The sequence below is a fragment of the Xenopus laevis genome, chromosome 8L (assembly GCF_017654675.1).
Source record: "Xenopus laevis strain J_2021 chromosome 8L, Xenopus_laevis_v10.1, whole genome shotgun sequence".
NCBI lineage: Eukaryota > Metazoa > Chordata > Amphibia > Anura > Pipidae > Xenopus > Xenopus laevis.
Genome location: NC_054385.1, coordinates 77,878,421 through 77,901,107, shown reverse-complemented (window position 1 = coordinate 77,901,107; position 22,687 = coordinate 77,878,421). Strand labels below are relative to the sequence as shown.

Here is a 22,687-nt window from a genome sequence, read left to right as displayed (position 1 = left end):
CCCTGGCCTACCCGTCCCGCTGGGCAAAAGCCCCTAACTTGTTACTTACCCTTCTGCGCAGGTCCAATCCAGGGAGTTCACAGACGACATCTTCTTCCATGCGATCTTCTTCCTGCTTTCCGGCGTTTTGGCGCATGCGCAGTAGGAGCATTTCGCCAGTACGGATCTACTGCGCATGCGCCAAAAGTCACGAAGCATGCGCAGTAGATCGTACCAGCGAAATGCTCCTAATGCGCATGCGCCGGTCAAAGCAGGAAGAAGATGTTGTCTGTGAACTCCCTGGACTGGATCTGCGCAGAAGGGTAAGTAACAAGTTAAGGGCTTTTGCCCAGCGGGACGGGTAGGCCAGGGGGGAGGAGGGAGGGTGGGCAATACAGGGGAGGGGGGGTGGGGGTTTGCGCCCGACTAGGTTTCCTTCCCCTTTAAGCTCAGCTCTTTCCATGGTGGAGCTTTTCCCTAAATGTTTTCATTGGCACATGCATCAATGACATAGTATGGTGGGCCAGCAAGAAGAAATCATATGCTGGGCCATCAAGCCATGGGTGGATTGCCAATGGGATATTCGGATGGTGATAGCTTATTATAGTCATTAAAGTCCAGATAGGGGAATTGGGTAGAGGTTCTGGCCTAGCCACTCGATAGCTTATTATAGTGCTGCTGTTACTGCAGGTTTGTTTTGGGAGCCTATGGCATATCTGTATATACATAATATATGTGCACAGCATCTTAAAGGAGACATAGTATGTCAAAAAAAAACAAGAATTTACTAGTGCATTAAACTCTTTTAGATATAGTAAGATTGTGCTTTAAAAATTGTGTTTCTAGTTTACTTTCTGCAAAAATCATACTAGTCACACCCATCTGTTCCACTTCCCACTGACCCTTTTCCAGGCTGAGCAGGGGAGCTGGTGGCATCAGCACGCTGCCCTGTAGGACAGGAACCAATCAGAAGCTAGACAGACCTGATAGGGAACTGAAGCCTGTCTTTGCTTGTGTGACAGGGCGGTGAGTGGCTATCCCCCTACTACGTCCACCCTTCATTTGAAACAGGGACCAGAGAACATCTATAGGGAGCTCAAATAAATGGGCTTATTCTGAAGACAATATTAATTTACAGCCAAAAGTAAAACCACATAGTATACATTGCCTACAAAAATAGGAGTTTATTATTTATCCTTTAATATGCTTGTTCTTTGGGGGGGGGGGGGGGTTAGCAAACAAACGCATTTACTTTTCAATATGGTTTTAGTTGTTTTCTGATCTGATAAATTACACCCCCATCACCCTCTATCACTTCATCTTTTTGTATATGTTATGGTTTCACTTTTTAATCTATCTTTTTTGGCATCTAGTGCAAAATTATGTATGATTAGCAGCTTCTGAGTGTTTTGATAATTTTCGTGTAGATTCATCCCTAGATCTCGGTCAACCCTTCAGCTTGTAGTCGACACGTTTTAAGTATAATTTTGCTAATGCACAGCCTAATCTGCTACAAGTACGATTTACCTTTCAAATTGTTGTTCCTTAATAGGTAAATAATTTTACTTGACCTCTGGGTCACTGCTGTCTGAATTTCCTGTGAAGTGAGCAATAACGCAACATATACTACATACTTAGAGGCAAGAGTATATTGAAGTTATATCCTATAACCTTATATATTTAATAAGCAGCTTGGAGGCTATACAGATCTCATTAAAGTTTGTGTCTGGACCATGAGCCTCCTTTTGGACAGCTCTGTTCCAGTTTATACATTGAGTGAATTGGATACAGAAGCCTTTCTAGCTTTCATTTGTATTTTGCCTAATGAAGGGGCCTTGGTGCTCCCAAAGCTTGCAATGTATTTTTTTTTATTGTTAGCCAATATAGGTATCACTTCTACAATACTTTTTGTATTTGTTTGTTTTTTTATTTGTTTTTTCTGCTAGTGGCTAACACGGTACCACAGTTTTTGTTTTATATATCGCTGCATCATTTTAAGGTACGAGGGAATGCCTTTTTTTACCTATACCCTTTGTGAATGAATGTATGTCGGTCGCTTTGCTTTTTTAAGATTTGAGGATCCAAATATAAATGCAACAGGGAGATATTTTTTTGTCATTGTTCGCAAACAATCCTGTAATTATGAAATAATAATTATTGTGTAATACAGTAATTGATTATACAGCTCCATCCTTCTTTATTTGAAACTTTTGTTCTAATTTGAGAGAGCCTTCCCAGCAGAGTTGTTCTGGCCTAGCAGGGAAGTTGACATCATGGGCTCACTGATACAACCCATGTAAATCATGAAAAATGGTATAGGTTTTATATGGGTTTTATATGGTTCATTGTTGGAAATAAGAGAGTTGTTTGTAATATAGGCAGGCCCTATATAACTGTAATATAGGTGGGCTTTCTTGGGGATTCCCTGCTGCCCTCTTTAACCCTTTTCCCAATATACTGTAGCTCAGATCTGCACTCAAAATCAGATAATCTTGCCACAGTCTAATAGTTCAGATACTGCGTGGGACTGTATGGCCACCTTGTCAGTAAAATTTGTCAACTAAAAGTTTGCACTTATTTGAAGCTCTGTGTCATGGATGGTAAACATCATCCTTAAAAGGAGTTTGCCTTTTAAAATAACTTTAAGGTGTAAAAAAAAAACAAAAAAAAATATATGTGCAAAATAAAAAAAATGTTTTTAATATAATTTGTAATAAAATGTAAACTATACATTTTGGAGTAAATGGATGTCTATGTGAGCACTCAGGTCAGATTCAAAAGCAAACTAACTCAACAGTTATGCACCATATGCCCCCCTTCAAGTCACTGATTGGGTACTGACTGGTAACAGGTTAGAGAGCTACAGAGAAGGAAGTAGTGTTCTGGCTATAACATTGAACATACCTTCAATCCAGCCTTTATAGCTTACATTTTTGTCTTACTTACTATATGAAAAACATGTTTTATTTTGTCTATTTACCCTTTTTTTTTTTTTTTTTTTTACTCTGAACTGTTCTTTTAAGGGTTGTTGCATGGGACAATTTTCAGACCACAGAAATGTCCTTAGCCTCTGCCAAGCAGTCATCCCTGTTCCCTTTTATTGTTTTTTTTTTTTTTTTACCAGTTCCTTTCTAATTTCTCTTGTATTAAATTCGCATTCCTTTCCCTTTCAGTGTCGCCCCTCTTTTGTACTCGTTCTAACCCCTTATTTCTGTGTAGCCCCCCACAGCTTGCACAGAACAGAGACTCCTCAGCCCTCCAGTGACAGTCCCAGTATGCTTATTTACATCTATCACATGCCAGCAGAACACACTTCCTGTGTGTTTTGTAGGTCCTTCAGAATTAAAGCAGCTGTGCTTTAGCAGAACTTGCCATCACATTCTCCTGTTCGGAGAAGAAAATGCTTGAAATAGAATTATTGTGCAGCACTATAGAGAGCCACTTCCTGTGCTGTCTGGCTAAACTTCACCCCTGTAAATGTTGACTCGCACTGCACCCAAGGCTGTTGTATTGTTTGGCTACCCTTTGTCTAGACCTTGCAATATAAGCAATGTCACGGTCTTGTGAATGCAGTTTAGAGTATGTTCTACACAGTCATCTGTGTTGCTTGTTCCATCTGGTAAGTACAATGCACCTTGCAGCATGTAAGTTCACAAACTAGTTTGTGAGAAAGAAGATTTTTCTGCTCATCTGCTTTGCTCAGCATCCAGTGTTGTGTAAACAATATAAACATTGAGGTTTTATTGCAGACTAGAAGACTTTGTAGAATGCCAATATTGTACCTTGCTCTTCACGTATGAAGAGGGAGCGATCTTCAGTATAGTTCTTAACACATTTCCCATATTTCCCGCTTTGCTGTAGGTAGGACTATGGACAGGGCTGCACTACACTTCACCTTTTGCAGGAATCTAACCTGTTATGAAGTGCAGAGTGCAGGTACGCTGTGCACTAGGGATGCACTGAATCCAGGCTTCAGCTCAGATTTGGACAAGATTTGGCCTTTTTCAGAAGGATTCAGATCCGGGCGAATCCAACTGCCTGGCTGAACTGAATCTGAATCACACAAACAAGGAAGTCAAATTTTTTTGTGCACACGGTTCACTTTCCCCCCCCCTTTTTTCCCTAATTTACAAATGCAAACTTGGGTTTGAATTCGGTTCGGGATTCGGCAATAGTGGATTCGGTGTATCCCTACCGTGGACACGTGTACACTCTAAGGGGAGTGACTTTGTGCCCCTTAGTTCTTTAGCACTTGAGTCTGAATCATTAGTAAATGAGACCCTATAATTGTTAAGTCATTTTTTTTGTAATCAACATCTGTTAGGGGAGAGCTTTTATTTGTTCTTGTTTACTGATATTTTATTCTCACTCTGTTAAATTGTGTATTCATCTTGCGCTGTTGCATTTCAGGAAAGTACATAATGCTATGTGCAGCAGCTGTAAAGGAAGCTATTCTAGAAATATTTTGTTATGTAATAAAGCAAACAATAAAGGCAGAGTTAACCCCAGCTTAAAACCATCTAACATTCATAGATCTTCAACTGGGTTTAAATGACTGTGAAAGAACCTTCACCCACTTACTAAAATTTCAGAGTAGGCAAAAAATGTAATTATCATAATGTGTGAGATGTTAAGAATAATAAACCATTCACCCTTGCCAAAAAGTGGGGAGACCCTTAGAAGCTTGTCTTCCTGACCACTGCCTGTTTATGAAGTGCCAGAGATTTGTTTAGCTCCTGGCAACACCAACTGATTTCTAAATAAAGACCATAGCTGGACAGATTCTGCCCCACCACCACCTGTTCATTGTGTGTCCAGTGATGTGCAGTGCAAAAATGCTAGAGACCTAGGTAAACAAATTGTCATAAGTTGTTTGTTAGATTTTTCTTTTGTTTTTTGTAGCAGTTTTATATTTGGGACTCGGGTAAGACATATGTTGCTTAAGAAAAAAGTAGTAGGTAATAATACACTGCTATATAGTTAAACTATTAATATACAACTGCTTTATTGAGTATTGAGGGATTACTAGCGTATGGGTGAGGTCGCATTTTTAAAACAACACGGTTGAGCGTAAATACGCACAAAAAGCCATATTGAAAATAATGGAATTCGTGCTATAGCAATTGCCACATGGTGTTTGCAAACTAACATCTGCCACGCAACGCGACTATTAGCGTTTTTCAGCAAATGGGATGGGATCCACATGTTTGGAAACACACTTTGCTGAAATACGCAGTATATTTTCAATAAGGCGGCCAAACTTTCGTGAGATGGATTTCGCATATATGTATACGCACAAAAATGGCATGCAGATTCTGTCCAGCGGAGTTCACGTACGCCATCTTCGGTCTCATTCCGAAGATCAACGAAGCGGCTGAAGATGGCGCCTGTGAACTCAGATGCCTGAATCTGCATCAAGGGTTAGGGGCATTTTCCTGGGTTAATACTTAGGCTGGAGGGAGGGGGGTCTATGTAGGATGGGGGTGGTAGGTTTTTTTTAACTTTTGGGTTTGCTTGTCCTTTAAGCACTTTCCATGTAATCACGGGGTGGGTAAAAGTTCAACCTCAGTCAGAAGGCATTTTCATGAATACCATGGAGGGCTTGTGCTGGTTTAAAAATATCTGGATTATCCAAAATATCATTATGGATTAGGGAGGTGAAATCAATACTTCTGTGCTGAAAAAAGAAAGTGAGTGGATATTTTTACAGTTTAGCACCACGTGAGTTAAATGATCGTAATGATGATATTTTTGTAATACTTAGCAACTGATGATGTGGATCTTGCCAATTGGCTTGTGCTGACTTCTTTGTAGGCATTGATTTTAGCTTCTGATGAAAGGGATGTTTTTGATACTGTGTGTGTCTGTTGGGCATATATATCTCTAATGGGTGTCTCCCTTAGGTGTACATTTTAAAAGTATGCCTGCTGCCTCTGCCTTGATGTGTAATTAAAAATGTTTTTTGATTCATGAGACCGGTTTACTGTAGTGTGACCTATAGTGTATATTTAGATTCTCTGCCATTAAGCATGACAGGACTGCTGTGTTTGCCATAAAGGAAATTAAAAAACTACAGGAAAAGTGCTTCTTTGTCTGTTGAAAGGCAAAATGTAAGTTATCATTTAGGAACTTCTGGCAACACAAAACTGCTGAGAAACTGAAAATCTCTCAAAAATTCACTTCAGGAAGACATTTTATTGCAAAGATTGTAAACTGCAAAACATGCAGTCTTTTTTTTTTTTCACTGGGGTTGAAGCATAATGTGTTTGTATTTATTATGCACCAAGTAAACATTATTTTCACAAAGCAAAATTTCCCCCTTAATTCTATATATTGCATACTGTTGGGTAAATTTTAATAGAGTAATAACTTGTGTTTAATTGGCTTGTCCTTGTGTTTAATAAAAACAAAGATAAATGTATAATTCAGGGCTTTCACTTCATTTTTTCCACGATCCCTCTGATACTTCTTAAAATTAAACTAATTCTCCTTATCTCTTCCCAAAGCATCCCTCTCAAACAATATTAGATATGAACCCTTCCAAGTTTATTGCGGAATGTATTTAACTCAAATTCAAATCAACATTAGGTCCTGGACACACTGTACTTTTTAGCAAATCATTCTGATTCATCGACCCTGATACTTGTAACAATAACCGTTTTTACCGTGTTTTAATTGTTTTATAGCAAACTTAACAGGACACACAGAAAAAGTTGGCCTGGAAAACTTTGAACTCTTGAAAGTCCTTGGAACTGGAGGTAAGGGATGAAAACATCCAACAGCTAACGTTTGAAATTAAAACTAATTGGGGGCAATTGTCATATTAATTGTGATAAACAGTTGAAAACAGTTGGCTTAGTTATTTTGATACCTTTTGAATTTGATTTTGACACAAACTTGTGTCTGGTTCTATCACTCAAGAGAAACTGTGTGCAGTCTGGCAGCAGAACTGTTAATCTATCAATCGTATTGCAGTTCCATTAATATGTTCTTTATAGGAAGCTTTGACTGCTGCAAATACCTTTTATCCTAAACATAATTTCTTAAAAAATAATCTCTTCTATGTAATTAATTCTGCTCAAGTCTTAATATACCAGTGGTTTTGATGGAGAATAAAAAGAACCTTTATGTGTTCTTTCCAAGCTGTACTGAAATATACCAACCACCCACCTTATATACAAGTTTACCTTTCAATTGCTCCACTCCTACCTTACTCTCCACCCCAGCCCTATCAAATTAATAACCAGGACAGTTACTTCAAATGGCATACATTCTTGTACCATTGACAATATATAGGAAAATAAAGTGTGTGGTTTAATAATCACAGATTTTACTTTGTTCCATGTCTGTGGGGTAAGATCTAGTGAGATAGAGGCTGAGGTGTGTGAAGTATTCCGTAGAAGTAATTATGTTGCACAATACCTTGTGCTCCACTACTATTAGTAGTTAGGAGTACAGGTATGGGATCTGTTATCCGGAAACCCGGTATCCAGAAAGCTCCAAATTACGGGAAGTCGGTTCTACTGTAGACTCCACTTTATCCAAATAATCCAAGTTTTTAAAAATGATTCCTTTGTAATAAAACCGTTTCTTGTACTTGATCCAAACCAAGATATAATTTATCCTTATTGAAAGCAAAACCAGCCTATTGAGTTTATTTAACGTTTACATGATTTTCTAGTAGGCTTAAGGTATGGAGATCCAAATTACTTAAAGATCAGTTATCCAAAAAAACCCAGAGCATTCTGGATAACCGGTCCCATACCTGTACAAAATTTTTATATTAACCTAAATCCACTTTTATAAACAGCAACTATTAAGGCTGAAACTGTCTGCTGCTTGTGATTTAAAAACTATTTTGTTACTGGTGTAAGCTGTATGTTGCAGGGTACTCTGCCAGCCTTTAAAAAAAAAAAAAAAAAAAGATTGTTTTGCCTGTATTTGCTTATTTATTTCTTCGAAAGAGGGATACCACACCACTTGGAATGTCTCTTAAAACTGAAGTAAAACTGGCTGTGGTTAATTTGAAATGAGAGTACACTACCTATAGAAATGAAAAAAGGCGTGTCACTGCGGTGCAGATGTAGGATTGTGTTGCACAATACTGCGGGCAGACTTCCTGTTTCAAATATAAGCAGACAGTTCTAGAAATCAAATCTGCACAATTGATTATGGCTAGTAATCAAGCCAGTAGTGTTTAAAGGGTAAATATTATTATTTTACTTTTATTTATTGTAGCAGCTACATGAGTTCTGCCACATATAAATAAAATATTTACTGTGAATCCGTTCCCCAATAAAAAAAATATATCTTTAAGAATACTTAAATCCTTATTTGAGTTTACCAAATCCCATGATTACAAGTTATAAGAAATATTCATTTGAATCAGGAGTTTCTTCGGTGTTACCTGTAGGATTTTTTAATCATGCTGCATGGTTATGTCTGTAAACAGCATTTTTGTGGAATTTGAACCCTGTTTTGGTGCCTCTATCTTTCCACAGAAATGTATCTGCAGTGAAACACTTTAACCGAAAACAATATTGCAAAATATTTAGGGTTCAAATACAATTACTATTAAGAACAAAGTTCCAATGAAGAATTTGTTATTCAGTAAAATTTGATTATTGTTCAAAGGTCTGACTACTTTTTGAGGACACTGTATATGCAGTTTATAACTCCTGTAGTACACTGATGAATTGCTATGTGAGTATATTAAGGGCAGGCATGTCCTCTGGTGGTAAGCTGGTAGCTTTTTTTCTATATACAGGTATAGGATCTGTTATCCGGAAACTCATTATTTAGAAAGCTCAGAATTACGGAAAGGCTCCTATAGACTCCATTTTATCCAAATTTCGAAAACGTATTTTCTTTTTCTCTGTAGTATTAAAACAGTACTTTTTATATGGTCGAAACTAAGATATCATTAATCCTTATTGGAAGCAAAACCAGCCTACTGGGTTTATTTAATGTTTATATAATTTTCTAGTACACTTAAGATATGAATGTCCAAATTTGAGAAAGATCCATTATCTGGAAAGCCCAGGTCCCAAGCATTCTGGATAACCGGTCCCATACCAGTACAGGTATGGAATCTATTATCCAGAATGCTTGGAGTTTGGCTTTTCCAGATAAGGGATCTTTCCATAATCTGGATCACCATATTTTAAGTCTGATAAAAATCATTTAAACATTATATAAACTCAATAAGGTAATTCTGCAACTAATATAGTTCAGGTGCCATATGTTAGGAAATGTAGGGGGGAAGGAGGGTACCCCCCAAAAAAATTATGATCTTTTTCAGCCTATCACCCTTAAAAAATGAAAAGACGCCAGCGTGTTTTGGGACTTAGAAAAAAAATGCAAGTTTTTTTGAAGCAATCCCTATCTACTCTATTGCAGATAGTCTGGCGCAAGATGTAACGTTCAGTAAAATGCCCAAGTTAGTGAATTAGCGTAGTTACGTCCCATCACCATAGCGCAACTTCGCCTGGCTTAAGGGTGTGAAGTAGCACTAGAGTAGGTCCACTTCGCTATCGAATTTACGCCAGCACCCGTTAGTAAATTGGCAAAGTAAAGAAATGACGTCACACTGACGAATTTGCGCTAGCGTTAGCCGATTCGCTCTTTAGTGAATTTGTCCCATGGTACTTAGGATTTAATACAAGGTAGTGTTTGCTTAAAAGGCAAGTCTAGGGGAAATGGCCTTCCTGTATTTCAGAACTTTCTGCATAATAGGTTTCCTGATAAAGGATTTCATACCTGTACAAACATTTTGACAAGGTGCCATTAGCTGCAAACAAGATGGCAACTTAAATTATGATTATAACAGTTGATTACAATAGTTCTTGTAAAATCTGAAATATTGGAACCCTGCTCCCCCCTCTCCCATACATTTGTTTGAAGTAAGTCAGGTTCTGATTTACAGTGATGTCATTCAGAATTATTGCACATTTCAGTGGGTAGTGGGTGATATAGATACTAGTACTTTGTGACATTCCAATTACTTATCTAAAAGAACATAAATACCATGGGTCTAATGTTGTGTGTTTTTCCCCTTCCTTGATGCATACAGCATATGGCAAAGTATTTCTGGTGCGGAAAATCAGCGGCCATGACTCTGGGAAGCTTTATGCAATGAAAGTATTGAAAAAGGCAACTATCATTCAAAAAGCCAAGACAGCTGAACACACAAGAACAGAGCGACAAGTTTTGGAACATATAAGGCAATCGCCTTTCCTTGTTACACTTCATTATGCTTTCCAAACAGACACAAAACTTCATCTCATTTTGGGTAAGACCCACCAATGAAAAACATAATAAAAATATGTGCATGTCTGCAATTTTAAATGTTACATGGTATACTGTAGTATGTGTGTACTTCTGATTCCTACTTGGTAAGAGTTGGCTACTGTATTTGTAGCTTTGGTAGGATCTAGTGGTTGCATGAAATAAATAATATTTACCATCGTCATGATACTATTTAGAGTTTAGGATGTTTCATTGTTTACTGGTATAAATAAAAACTGATTATTTGTAATATTAGGCTTTTTGGCTGCCCATTATTTGTAATTTATACACATGGGACTGTAATCACACTAATTTGTGGCCCATAAGAGATGCCTAAAACTGCTTGCCTTAGCACTTTTCAAGGGATCCTCTTCTGAATATGTGCACCACTGTAATGGCGGACAAGAATCAGTACTGGTGCATGGGCTTTCAAAAGTTATGTCTGACAAATAGTTAGTGATAATCTTCCATTTATATAGCCAGATAAGTATTACATGCAGTGATTTTATCGGTAGACAATATAAATATTTTAAGTGTCTGATCGTCTGTACCACCGATTGCCAAGGTAAGAAAAATGTCAGGACAATCCACACACACACATACCTCCCAACTGTCCCGTTTTTAGAGGGACAGTCCCTCTTTTGACAGCTCAACCTGCAGTCCCTCATTTGAACTGGAAAGTCCAGTTTTTCTCTGCACTGAGCAGCCAGAAAAAGAAACAAAGAATCTAACTTAATTAGCTTTTGGCAGAGAGCCCAGAACAGCCGCAACAGTAGATAAGATACATTTGTAACAATTCAAATGTATTTAGGTAAGCAATCTAGATAAGCAAATAAGTAATTGTAACAATATAAAATAATAGGTCCCTTGGGAAAAGTTAGACTCATTGCTTAAAGGGCTATTCACCTTCATTAGCAAAACTGTAAAAACTGGGGAAAAAAACACAGAAATATGTTTAAATTTTTATAACCTGCGAAATTTTTTGAAATGAGCATGGTAATTAGAGGGTGTGGCCACAAAAATGGGCGTGGTAAAAAAGTCCCCACGCTGCGCGGCAACTTTTTTGTCCGTCTTTTTATTTCCGAAATGTTGGGAGGTATGCATACCCAGTCTGAAAATCTTTGCATCTATGGTCAGATTAAGTGTATGCTAGCCAGAGCTAGGGGTTTTGCTTGCTTTAATCCAGTTTTTACTACTTTGACAATAGAATGAGGTTTAGGAATAGGAGTGGCAGAATGTCTTTAATGAAGAACATTTTGTTCCTAAAAAGGTTGTTCACCATTAAACTTTTAGCATGATGTACATAGTGATATTCTGACACCAGTTGTAATTGGTCTTCGTGTTATATTATTTGTGCTTTTTGCTTATTATTTAGCTTTATTATTCTCAGCAGCTCTCCACTTTAGAATTTCTGCAGCTATCTGCATGCTAGGATCCAAATTACCTTAGCCACTGGCAGTGGTGTTAATGAGACACTGGAATATGAATAGAACATGGCCTGAATAGAAAGATAAGTACAGGCATGGGATCCATTATCTGGAAACCCTTTATCCAGAAAGCTCTGAATTACGAAATCTCCCATAGACTCCATTATAATGAAATAATCCAAATTTTTTAAAAATGTTCTTTTTAATAATGTAACATTACCTTGTACTTGATCCAAACTAAGATATATAATTAATCTTTATTGGAAGCTAAACCAGCTTTTTGGGTTGATTTAATGTTTACATAATTTTCTAAGGTAAGGTATGAAGAGCCAAATTACAGAAATATCAGAAAACCCCAGGTCCTGAGCATTCTGGATAATAGGTCCCATACCTGTAATAAAAAGTCAAAATGGCAGTTATATTTTATCCTTACAGAGCAATTTATTTTAGGATGCTAGGGTCAGTGATACTCCTTTGAAAACTGGAAAGAGTCAGAAGAAGGCAAAAACTAATAAAAACCTTTTTTTCCCATTCTGTAACATACTAAGGGGTATATTTATCAAAGAGTGAAGTTTGAGATCGCCAAAGTCAGCTACTGTGAAATTTCACCACTCTGTATTCATTTCTATGGGATTTTTTAAAAGGGTATTTATCAATTGATGAAAGGTAAAGTTCACCCTTTGATAATTATGCCTATAAAAATGCCATAGAAATAAATAGAGAGTGGCAGAATTTCACTATAGCTGACTGTGGCGATCTCTAAATATAAAATGTAAAAAAAAAAGGAGCTAGGCTTCTCTTCTGAGATGGGAATGACCCAGATTCCAGTGATGTTGACAGTGACTGTTGACAGCAAAATGTCTTTTTTTTTTTTTTTCTGTGGAAAGAAGGTGTTTGCTCTAGGCATACAAAAGATATATATTTAGCTTTATCTTTTGAAAAATTGTCACCTTAGACTGAATTGTCTGGAAAGTAGAGATTGTATTAAATAGAATTAATACGATAGCTTTTGTATATTCTATGAACAGGTACATTTTACATTGTAGACGTCAAACAAAGAAGGCATACCTAACACTGAGTACAGAAATTTGTTCCCTGCATATTTTGCATTGATTCAGATGGATGGCAGCTCCCTTCTCATAGGAAAAGCTCAATATTTTACCAAGCATAATATGTATGATAAGCATACCTATGTTATATTTGTCCCCTGTTTACTATATTATCCATTATTAGAAAATAACTTCATCAGGCAGGCATACTGCTTGGCTGCTCAGCTTTCACAGGTTCCCCCAATGCTCATTGAACAAGCAAACCAACCACTATACCAGTTGTGGAAAGCCACTGCCCCAGATAGGGCAGAACCGTTTCAACCTCTGTTGGCTAAACACTCCACAACTTCAAACAAGATTATAAGTCTGTGCAATAAAGTTTGGGTTAAGGCACACACTCCCTCTACCAGCCAGCCACTGCACCTGGTACCCTGATTTGGGGTAATAAGCTATTTCCCAACCTAGCTAAAAGAGCTTCACCCCCTTGAATGTACTAAGCTGGGTCTACAGACCTTGGAAAAAGTGTGGTCCAGGGATTTATGATCCCATTTGCAGATCTGAAAAGTAAAGGGGGCCTACCGAAGTCTCAGTGGTTGACTTATCATTCAGTTAGCAGTACCTTGTTGATGTACCATAAGAAAAACCCAATAGCTCTAGGATACACTAAAGTTGCACAGTGGGTGATGTCTACAAAAACTAAAGGGAGACTATCCCAGTTGTACAGGTTACTATTAGATTGTAAGTTTAGCAGAGCCACCATAAAGAGTAGAGCATTCTGGGACAAGGACCATGTCCAGCTCAAAGACTATCAATGGGAGTGTGCATTAAATGCCCCCCCCCAAAACTGTCTCTGTTTCCCCGAAATACAGAATACTTATGCATTTTTATATGGCCCATAGAGCATACCATAAAAGGTCCAGACTGCATAGATTGTCCCCACTGATGCATACAATAAGGAACTGCCCGAAATAGTTGGATACTGGGAAAGGTTACTTACAAAGCTTGCAGATATTACTAGTGCTAACGTCCCGGAAGACCCTAAATCAGGTGTCCTAAATATCATGCCTGAATTGCTGAAATCGCATGCAGCAGTAACTTTCCTATGCCAAGCACTGTTTTTAGCTTGTAGACAGATTACACTCAAGTGGAATCATACTCCCCCCCCTTGTATGAAAACTGGGAAAGTAGCATGAACAAGCAATGTGAACCAGAGAAGTATATGTATACACTAACAGGTCACATGGGAAAATGTAACTCAATATGGCAGTATTGGCTAGCCCCTGAAGGAGAATAAAGTGGCCTAATCTGTAATGTTACAACCTACTACTAGGTAATTCTGTTTGTACCACTGATGTATTGTATTGTATTGTAAAAATCTTTTTTTTTTATTAACAATTTTTGCAGTTTACAATTATTAAATGGGGGAGGAAGAAAGAAGAAAAGAGAGATAGAGGGGGGGGGGGAAAGGTACTGGAGACTGCACAGACATGTCACAACTACTAAGCAATGAGAGTTGCTATTCCCTTAAGTAGGTTTAGGAAAAAAAAGTTCGTTCGTACAGATCCACTCTGTTGAGTTCAGCTTGGATGTGTGCACGCTGCGGGAGACTAGACTGTTTCCAATGTCTTGCCAATAAACTTCTGCTGACTAGAAGAAGCCTTGTGATATCCTTATGTGTCGTTGTGTCTCTTACCACTGTATCATAGCCTAGTAAGGCCATTGCTGGGCTGAGGATAGTTAGATCACCGGTAATGTCCTTTAGAAGACCATTAACTCTCTGCCAGTATTCCAGAGCTATGGGGCAGGCCCACCAAATATGAAAGAAAGTCCCTGCTTCTCGTCGGCACCTCCAACAAGTGTTGGGAGAGTTGGGGAATGCTTTGTGTATTTTGTCAGGGGTTAAGTACCACCTATACATCAATTTAACAGTGAGTTCATGGTGGTTAAGCGCCCTTGAGTGTTTGATCGTACGCCGGAAAAGCCCACGCCAGACCTCCGTAGACAGTGGTATCCGCAGCTCTGTCTGCCAGCGTTCTATCGCTAGAGGTGCGGTGTCAGATTCTTTCTGTTGTAACACTTGATATAGTCTCTGTGTTCCTTTCCGTTTCCCCGATAGAGACCAACATCTAGTTTCAAATAAAGTAGGTTGGTGCAGTCCATTCCACTTGTGCGCATGGAGGTAGTGCCGCACTCTTAGATAAGTGTAAAGCTGCGAATTCGGTAACTCATATTTAGTTTGCAGGGACGGGAAGGTGGCCAGACTGTCTTGCTCAAACAGGTCTCCCATTTTTTGTATGCCGCGGGATTTCCAGAGGGACAACGTCAGATCTGATATCACTTCTTCCAAAATGGATATTGGCATAAGTGCATTTGGTGGATTCGATAGGTAAACATTGTTTCTGGAGGTGTACCAAGCATATAAAGTCGCTTGTGTAGCCTGCGGTAATTTATCCATGTCAGTGCGGCAATGTTTGCCTAGGGTCCAGACATGAGCGGTGATCGAGTAACCAAATTGAGATTTGTAGACCCAATGTTCCAGATCAACCCATTTTTTTACGCCTGGCGGGAGGTGCCAATCTGCCAGTTGATCTAGCAAAGTCGCCTTATAGTATTTGTGTATATTAGGACAAGCCAATCCAGCATTTCTTTTCGTGGCATACATAACGTCTTGCGCCAATCTAGATTTCTTCTGATTCCATATGAAGTGCATCAGTATCCTCTGAAGCTGCTGAAAAAAGGATGTGAATAGTGGAATGGGAAGAGTCCTGAATTTGTATAAAAGCTTTGGGACAATCAGCATTTTAATGGCATTAATCCTCCCCAGCCAAGAAACATAGGTAGTGTTCCATTTTTGGAGTGTTGTGGCCGTATCCTTCAGAATTTCTCCATAGTTGTGCTGGTATAAGTGGAAAGGATTGGCTGTTATTTTTGATCCCAAATAGTTCACAGCTGTGGATTGCCAATCCAGGTTGTAGATCTGTTGTAGCCTACAGACAACCGGTGGAGGCAATTGTATTGTAAAAATCTGGTTCTCCTGGCATATGTTGTTCACAACATTTGTACATTTAATAAATCAATAAAACCTTGCAATGAAAAAAAGAATTAAAAAAAAAAAACCTTCATATAAATACCCCCCCCCTCTGAATTCAATTGTATTTAGATTGTACAAGTAAAGTACAGCATGCCCTTTTACACTGAAAAAAAAGGTGTGTTCAGTACAGGAATTTCTTTATTGCACAGACACTTGCCCAGGGAGATGCAGTAGAGAGCTGGGAAGAAGTCAGAAAATGGTTGGAGCACTTAACTTTAACTAAAGACCCAAAAGCATAATATGTCAGTTTATCCAAAACCTGTTCGCAAACTGGCTTATTTTAATTACACGTTAATAGAAGACGTCCCACATTCCCAGATAGTAAATTGACACTTTGAAACCTGAAGTACAGGTTTACTTTCTGTCCATCTCACTAGGGTTGTAGAAACTGCACAAAAGAAATGTGTTTCAGCAAGAGATATTTTCCATTGCTGAAATAATTGTTTCTGGGGAACTGGGGGGGGTGGGGAATTTTATCACTTCCAGAGAATTCTTTGAATATTTTGGCAAAATGCTTTTGGAGGAAAAATGCAGAAACAACTCTGTAAAGGTTTAATGTTTACATATATCCATATAAATATGGACTTTTGCTTAGAGACCAAGCTCTTTAACTGTTGCAGTCTCCAGGCCTTTTTGTTTGTTGACTAGAAACCTTTAGGCACATTGACACCATGGTGTTAAAATAAAAAACTAAACTCTAAAAAGTCTAAATATAAAGGGTCCTGTGACATAGCAAAGGAAAAAAAATATATATATATTATTTATATATCATAAAAGAAATGTAAATGCCCCTGTTGGACAGGCCTGTTCCCAAAAGCAAGCAATGTCAGCAAGTGACCTGGTGGGCTATTTATTCTGTGTGCAGTCATAAGCCATTCAATCTGTTATAGAATTAGGGGGAGAAGGCGCACACCCTCAAAAATAAAATGCAGGGTGCTAATCCATAGGAGACTCCCCATCAGGGTCTCCAAAGGTAGCTACTAGATATAATCAAAAACAAATAGCACACCCAATTAAAGAAAATTAAATGTATTACAAAAAGGAAAACTATAACAAAAAATACAAAACAATATTTACTGAGCCCAACGTGTTTCGACCTTAAGGGTCTTCCTCAGGGGCACAAATGCTAAAAAAATCTGTATGGAAAAGACTGTATGGAACGTTTAAAGACCAACTTGGTCCTGAATTGTTTTGGCCATATTTATATCGGTCCTTGTTACCTTTTATTATGTTGCTGAAATCCCAAACTAGCTGTTAAACACAGAGCTGGGTCATTAAAAAATGAAGACTTATTGCAAGCTGTTTCATCGCTCACTGCATCATACTAAAAATGAATTTAAAGGTGAACAACTCCTTTACTGAAATCGACAAAAGCAAGCGTTTCTCAGTGGAGGACTGTCTGTAATCACCACATATACAGTACCTTTGGCAGTTTCACAAATATTATTACTATAGGAAGTAAAACCAAGAATATAGCAGTATTTTGGCTACCACTCTTTTCGACTTGTTTACTGATAGTCAAAACAGCCCATGTGCCATAGGCCCTAATTTTTATGATGGTAGTACAGTATGTGGGAGTTCCACGGTGATGTGAATGGGGAAAAAAAGAAGAGAAAAATTATCCATGTTCAATTCATAGAAATGGTTATGGTAATTTTTGTGATTACTGTTTGTGCACCAGTGCCTGGAAGTATTACATATGTCTTAATTATTGCCTTACAGATTATATTAATGGTGGAGAGCTCTTCACTCATTTATCCCAGAGGGAGAAGTTCACTGAAAATGAGGTGCGGGTATATATTGGGGAAATTGTTCTGGCACTTGAACATTTACATAAGGTAATATTTTTTTGCACATTACAGCATCCTTGTACATTTGAATGTAGAAAAAATGCTATTAACTCTGGATTTTTCATTATTTTCCATAAACAGGCTTTTGTAACAAAGAGAAAACCTTGGCAGCTTTTAGGTGCAGTAGTTTTTATTTGTTAGCCTGTTTGTGGAAAATAACTAAAATTGCCATGGTTTTTTTTGGCATGAAATCCAACGCAGGGGTTCCTTTAAGATTGGTCAAGTCAAAAGGCTCTAATAACACCTATCACAATGTGTCTAATGCTCGTGATATCTGTAAAGGTCCTTGCACGATGTACCTTGTATGTACTTTTGTATCCATCTAAATAAAAGCAGATTTGAATTAAAAAAAAAAAAAAGGCTCTAGCAATCATAAATTGGCCCCTAATGGGAAGATCACATGGAGCAGTGCCTCTGCTGCTCTCAGCCTGCAAGCGAGAGAAGCTGATCCGCGCTCTTCCAAATCTCCATGTATCTGCACTGAAAAGTACACGGAAGGTACACAGAGGCGAGATCAGCCCGGAAAACACAAAAGCAGCTGAATGTCAAAAGCCTTAAAGGGGTTGTTCACCTTCTAACACATTTTACAGTTCAATTGGTTTTAGATAGTTCACCAGAAATAAAGACTTTTTCCAATTACATTTATTACTTATATTTTTCTAATATTGAAGTGGAAAGTTTTTTTTTTCCCTCACCTTATATCTTTCAAAAGCAGTACTGGGGGGTAGCCTCTGTAACTGATCTAAATTAATACATTTAGTTGATCCATTTGTTTATCTTTGTCTCAGCTTCCTCAATGTTCTGTCACTTGCATCACATTCTGTGAGTGGAAAATGCATCAAAGTTCAAAAAAACCGCTAGCGACTTTTCCTTATTTCAGAGTGATAGCCTGCAAAAGTCCTAAAAAAAAAGTGTAAATGTAAAGTATTTGCTGCGACATATAACAGAAAGAAGTCCAAACAACTTTAAATGTCCCACCATATGCAAATTAACCTGAGCGCAAGGTCAGAAATGAACGCTACCTTATCTTTGCTTTAAAATGCTCGCATTACCGGAGTACCGCTTGTGAAAAGTTGTTGGCGTTTGGCACCCAGTACCAAACTCCGCATGTTCATGAACTGGAGTTGTCAAATTTTCACCTGGCAAAGTGTTGCGCTGGGTGCGAATTGGACACTGGCAAATCTACGCCGTTTAGTAAATCTGCTTTTAGATGCTTTTTCAAGGCACTGTATACAATGTCTGAAAAGCAAGACTTTAATCTTAATTGTTTCTTAAACATTCTGAGGAAGTAAACATGTTCTGAAAAACTTTAAATAAATGTCACAGTTGGTATTTGTCATTTAAAGAAAACACAGAATAATCTAACATTTTAAGCTAATGATATAAAATAATGGTTATGCCAAAGAAAGACACTTTATAGAGAAAGAGGAACCATGTTTGCTAACTGATGTTTACCAAATGTGAGAAACACTTTAACATCCTATACTACAAACCACAGAAGGATTGCCTAAAATATCTGCAGCAAAATCTTTAACTGCTCTTTTTTGAACCAGTGTTAACACAGATAATTTGTTGCGGTTGTTGCAAAGCTGATTCTAAAACTGCGTGTTCTGAAGGCTAATACTCAGAATAAATTCATAGTATTGTAAAGTGAACACAAAACATTACTTTTGTGGAGAGGACAAAAGTATATTTTTGTGTGATCTGTTTTAGGAGAATGTTTGATTTCATCCCACTCTGCTTTTTTTCCATGCTGTTAAACATGGTCGTTGATGTATTGTAGAGCCACCTATCTTTTGAGAGAATTGGTTCTACCCCAATATACTTATCGTGTGATCAGATACATACTTTAATGCACAAAGTCTTTTGTAAAATGTTACCATGTTTCGACACTGTAGCACCCTTGGTGGTTTCATGAGAAAGTCACTTTCTTTGGCTTTCCTAATCACAAGTACACAAGTTTATTACCTTTGCAACACTGCAGTGTTAGACGCAAGGAAAAATGAAACACACATCAGTTGGTCTTTCATTTTATTTTATATGTCTTTTTAGTAAGCTTTTTTCAGCAGGTATTGGGTTGCTAGGGTTTGTTTTGCCTTACTAAGACAGTGGTTTGGATGATAAAATAAAATAACAATAAAATTGTAGTCTCACAGAGCAGTTGTTTTTTGGTTGCTGGTGACCCCTATTGATAAGCTGGAAAGAGGCCACAGAAGGAAAATAATTCAAAAGCTACAAAAATGATGACCAGTTGAAAAGTTGCTACACATAGGGCAGTCTATAATATACAAAAAGTTAACATAAAGGTAAACTTTGCTCTCAATAAAATGCAGATGTGGAACTTGCTCCATTTATTGAGGTCACCAATGTACTGTCAATGTTTTGGAAGGGGGAGTTAACGTTCCCTGATGAAAGTACACCCTAGGCATGGTTGCCATTTATTGAAAAATGCCAGAAGTGAATATGCCCAGTGTGCCATGGGTATTAGGATTTCATTCTTGTTGAATAATGATCTGATTCCCTTAAAGTAAGTGCTAAAACTTGTATAATACTAGCAAATACTGATTTAACAGTTGAAAGCATGCTACTATAAACATAGTAATTCAAGCAGTTGTTAAATATATTACATGTGGCTCCAACAATATGTTAACCCTATGAGTGCGCACAGAACGTAGAATCTAAGTTTTGTGTGTAAAATTTCTAAAATAATAAAAGTGCATGTGACAAGCTGACATGTAATTTTTGGGAAAAATTAGCAATGGTAGGCAGATAAGCATAGGATCGAAAGCATAAAGACAGGGACACCACATTTAAGGCAAAAACACAGGTTTATTCAGGCAAACTATTAGCAACTCAAAGGTAACAGGAACACATTTCATAAGCGTTTCAACAGCACACATTCAAGATTTTTCCCCACTCTGGGGCTCTCACCATACAGGGTGTCTTCCACACTCTGGAATATTGAGCTTCTCACTAAGCCCTGCTGTCTCTCTCCTCCTGTGATATGTGGTCACCAGCCCCTGGCCTGTCTCACCTTCTGACTTTTCTCAATCACTTTTGACTCTGTCACCTGGTCTCATCTCCCTCTGCTCCTTGCAGTGGCAGGCAGTACCCCCAGCCCCTCAGGGAATCCCTAACACAGACCTTCCTGTTCTGTGCCCTGCTCAGAGAGACCTTGCGAACATTCATATTACAATTAAATACCTTTCCACAGGACAGCCTTCCTGTGGAAACTGAGCTTCAACATGCGAACTGGACCACTGGAATGTATTGCCTGTTCCTTCCAGAACACTACAGCAGGCCAGACAGCAAAATCCTTTAAACAGAGAAACCATTTCCTGTTTAGTAACATCTCCCTTGTATCTTACATAGGCAATTGGGGAGAAATTAAAGGCAAAAATTCACCTTTTGACACCTACCACATGCCTCACACTTCCGGGTCTGCGAGCAGAGAAGCTGCTTTCAAAGCCGTTGCCTTGCGACCCAATTGTTCCCCTGCCCCTAAGCAATAAGCAGAGTGGGGGAACAAGTGGCCCTTGGGGCACGATCATCCAGGGGCCCCTATGTCGCAGCAGGCACGTGAAATCTTATGTGCCTGCTGTGGCAAACACATGCGACATGCATTTTACCAAATGCACACATACTTATATGCACTTTCACAATTTTTTTTTTAATGCATCATGTGGGTTTTTTGCCTGAAAAAATGTTTTATTGCCATTGTGAATAGCATATTACTGCACTACACAATACCTTTTGTAGTATATTACAATTTTGGTGATATTGGTGCATTTTTAGACCTTTTATTGCATTTTTCGCCTTTTTCAGCTCTGAATAGGTGATGTTCACTTGTTTCTGTCCATAAAATTATTTGGCCAAGCTATATTAATCAAACTGTCATTCTGAAAAAAAAGCATTGGATTTTAGCGATTTTATTGCCTTCTTTGCTACTTGTTTTTGCCCATGGAAATTTTGTCTGCTATATATCTGTTTGGGGTTATCTATATGCAAGGTTATAACTGCTAGCAGTACCCATGTTGTGCCGGTGTGTTCTGTTTAGACGTTACTCTTGAGGCTGCCAAGTTCCTCTATCGCCGAGCACCTGGGATTCACGTTTGTCTGGACGGCCAGGGTGTGCGAGGGTAGTTCTTTACTTCAGTTATCTATATGCCACATAGTTAGATAAATCTATGCATATTTGGGCATCAAAGTGTTGTAGACCCCTTGCGTGCTTATTTAAGATGTTTTTTGTTGGTACGTTATGAAATGTGGGGCATATAATGGGGTAAAATGCAAGCTTTGTGACAATTTTCTGAAATTTCATAAAAACCGCTACATTTAGCATAGATCTGCAGTTTGGTAGTTTGCAGATTCTGTATTTTCAAAAAAAGTATATGGTTTTCTAGGGTCTTCCCACTTTTATGGGGTTTTGTGGCACATAATACACCAGTTACGTATATTGCAGCAGCCAGAGTGTCAGCAGTGAAAATGTATATGTTCTATTTGCAATTGGGGATCTCTGTACTGTGTTGGTAAATGTATGCATATTGGGCATCAAATTGTTAAGTGGACCCCTGGTGTTCATATTTAGGATGTTTTATCTTGGTGTATAATGCTATGTGAGAAATAACATGCTAGAAAGTCGAGGCTTTGAAGCGATTTTCAGGTATTTCATCAAAACAGACAATTTTGGGAAAGCATTGCGACTCAGTAGTTTGGAGTAGAAAGACATGGTTACTCATTTTAGATTCGGTTGAATATGTACTTTGCAAAAATATGTTTTTTTTTGGGGGGGGGTTGATGTATTTTTTTTGTATTTTAACCCCGCAAAAAATGCAACAAATGTGATGATTATTCAATAGCTGAAGTGAGTTCCGGGAATATTGGTATGTGCTAACTTCATTTTGGGGTCTCTAAACACCAGATACTTCTGGTTCAGTGGACCCCTGGTGTTCATATTTAGGATGTTATCTCTTAGTGCCTAATGCTATGTGGGAGATGAGAAGC

General features: G+C 38.2%; 1 protein-coding gene across 2 annotated transcripts in view; it reads left to right on the top strand.

Moving 5' to 3' along the window:
* The window catches only part of rps6ka5.L (ribosomal protein S6 kinase, 90kDa, polypeptide 5 L homeolog), a 43,870-nt gene that overhangs the window by 5,754 nt on the left and 15,429 nt on the right, over window positions 1–22,687 (top strand). Inside the window, exons 2-4 of one of the 2 annotated variants that reach the window (XM_018230416.2) lie at window positions 6,666–6,737; window positions 10,052–10,270; window positions 17,556–17,671. In XM_018230416.2, coding sequence (XP_018085905.1) covers window positions 6,666–6,737; window positions 10,052–10,270; window positions 17,556–17,671 — 407 coding nt within the window. Of the gene's footprint in view, window positions 1–6,665; window positions 6,738–10,051; window positions 10,271–17,555; window positions 17,672–22,687 lie in introns of those variants that run through there. The other variant, XM_018230417.2, reaches the window with a different exon arrangement.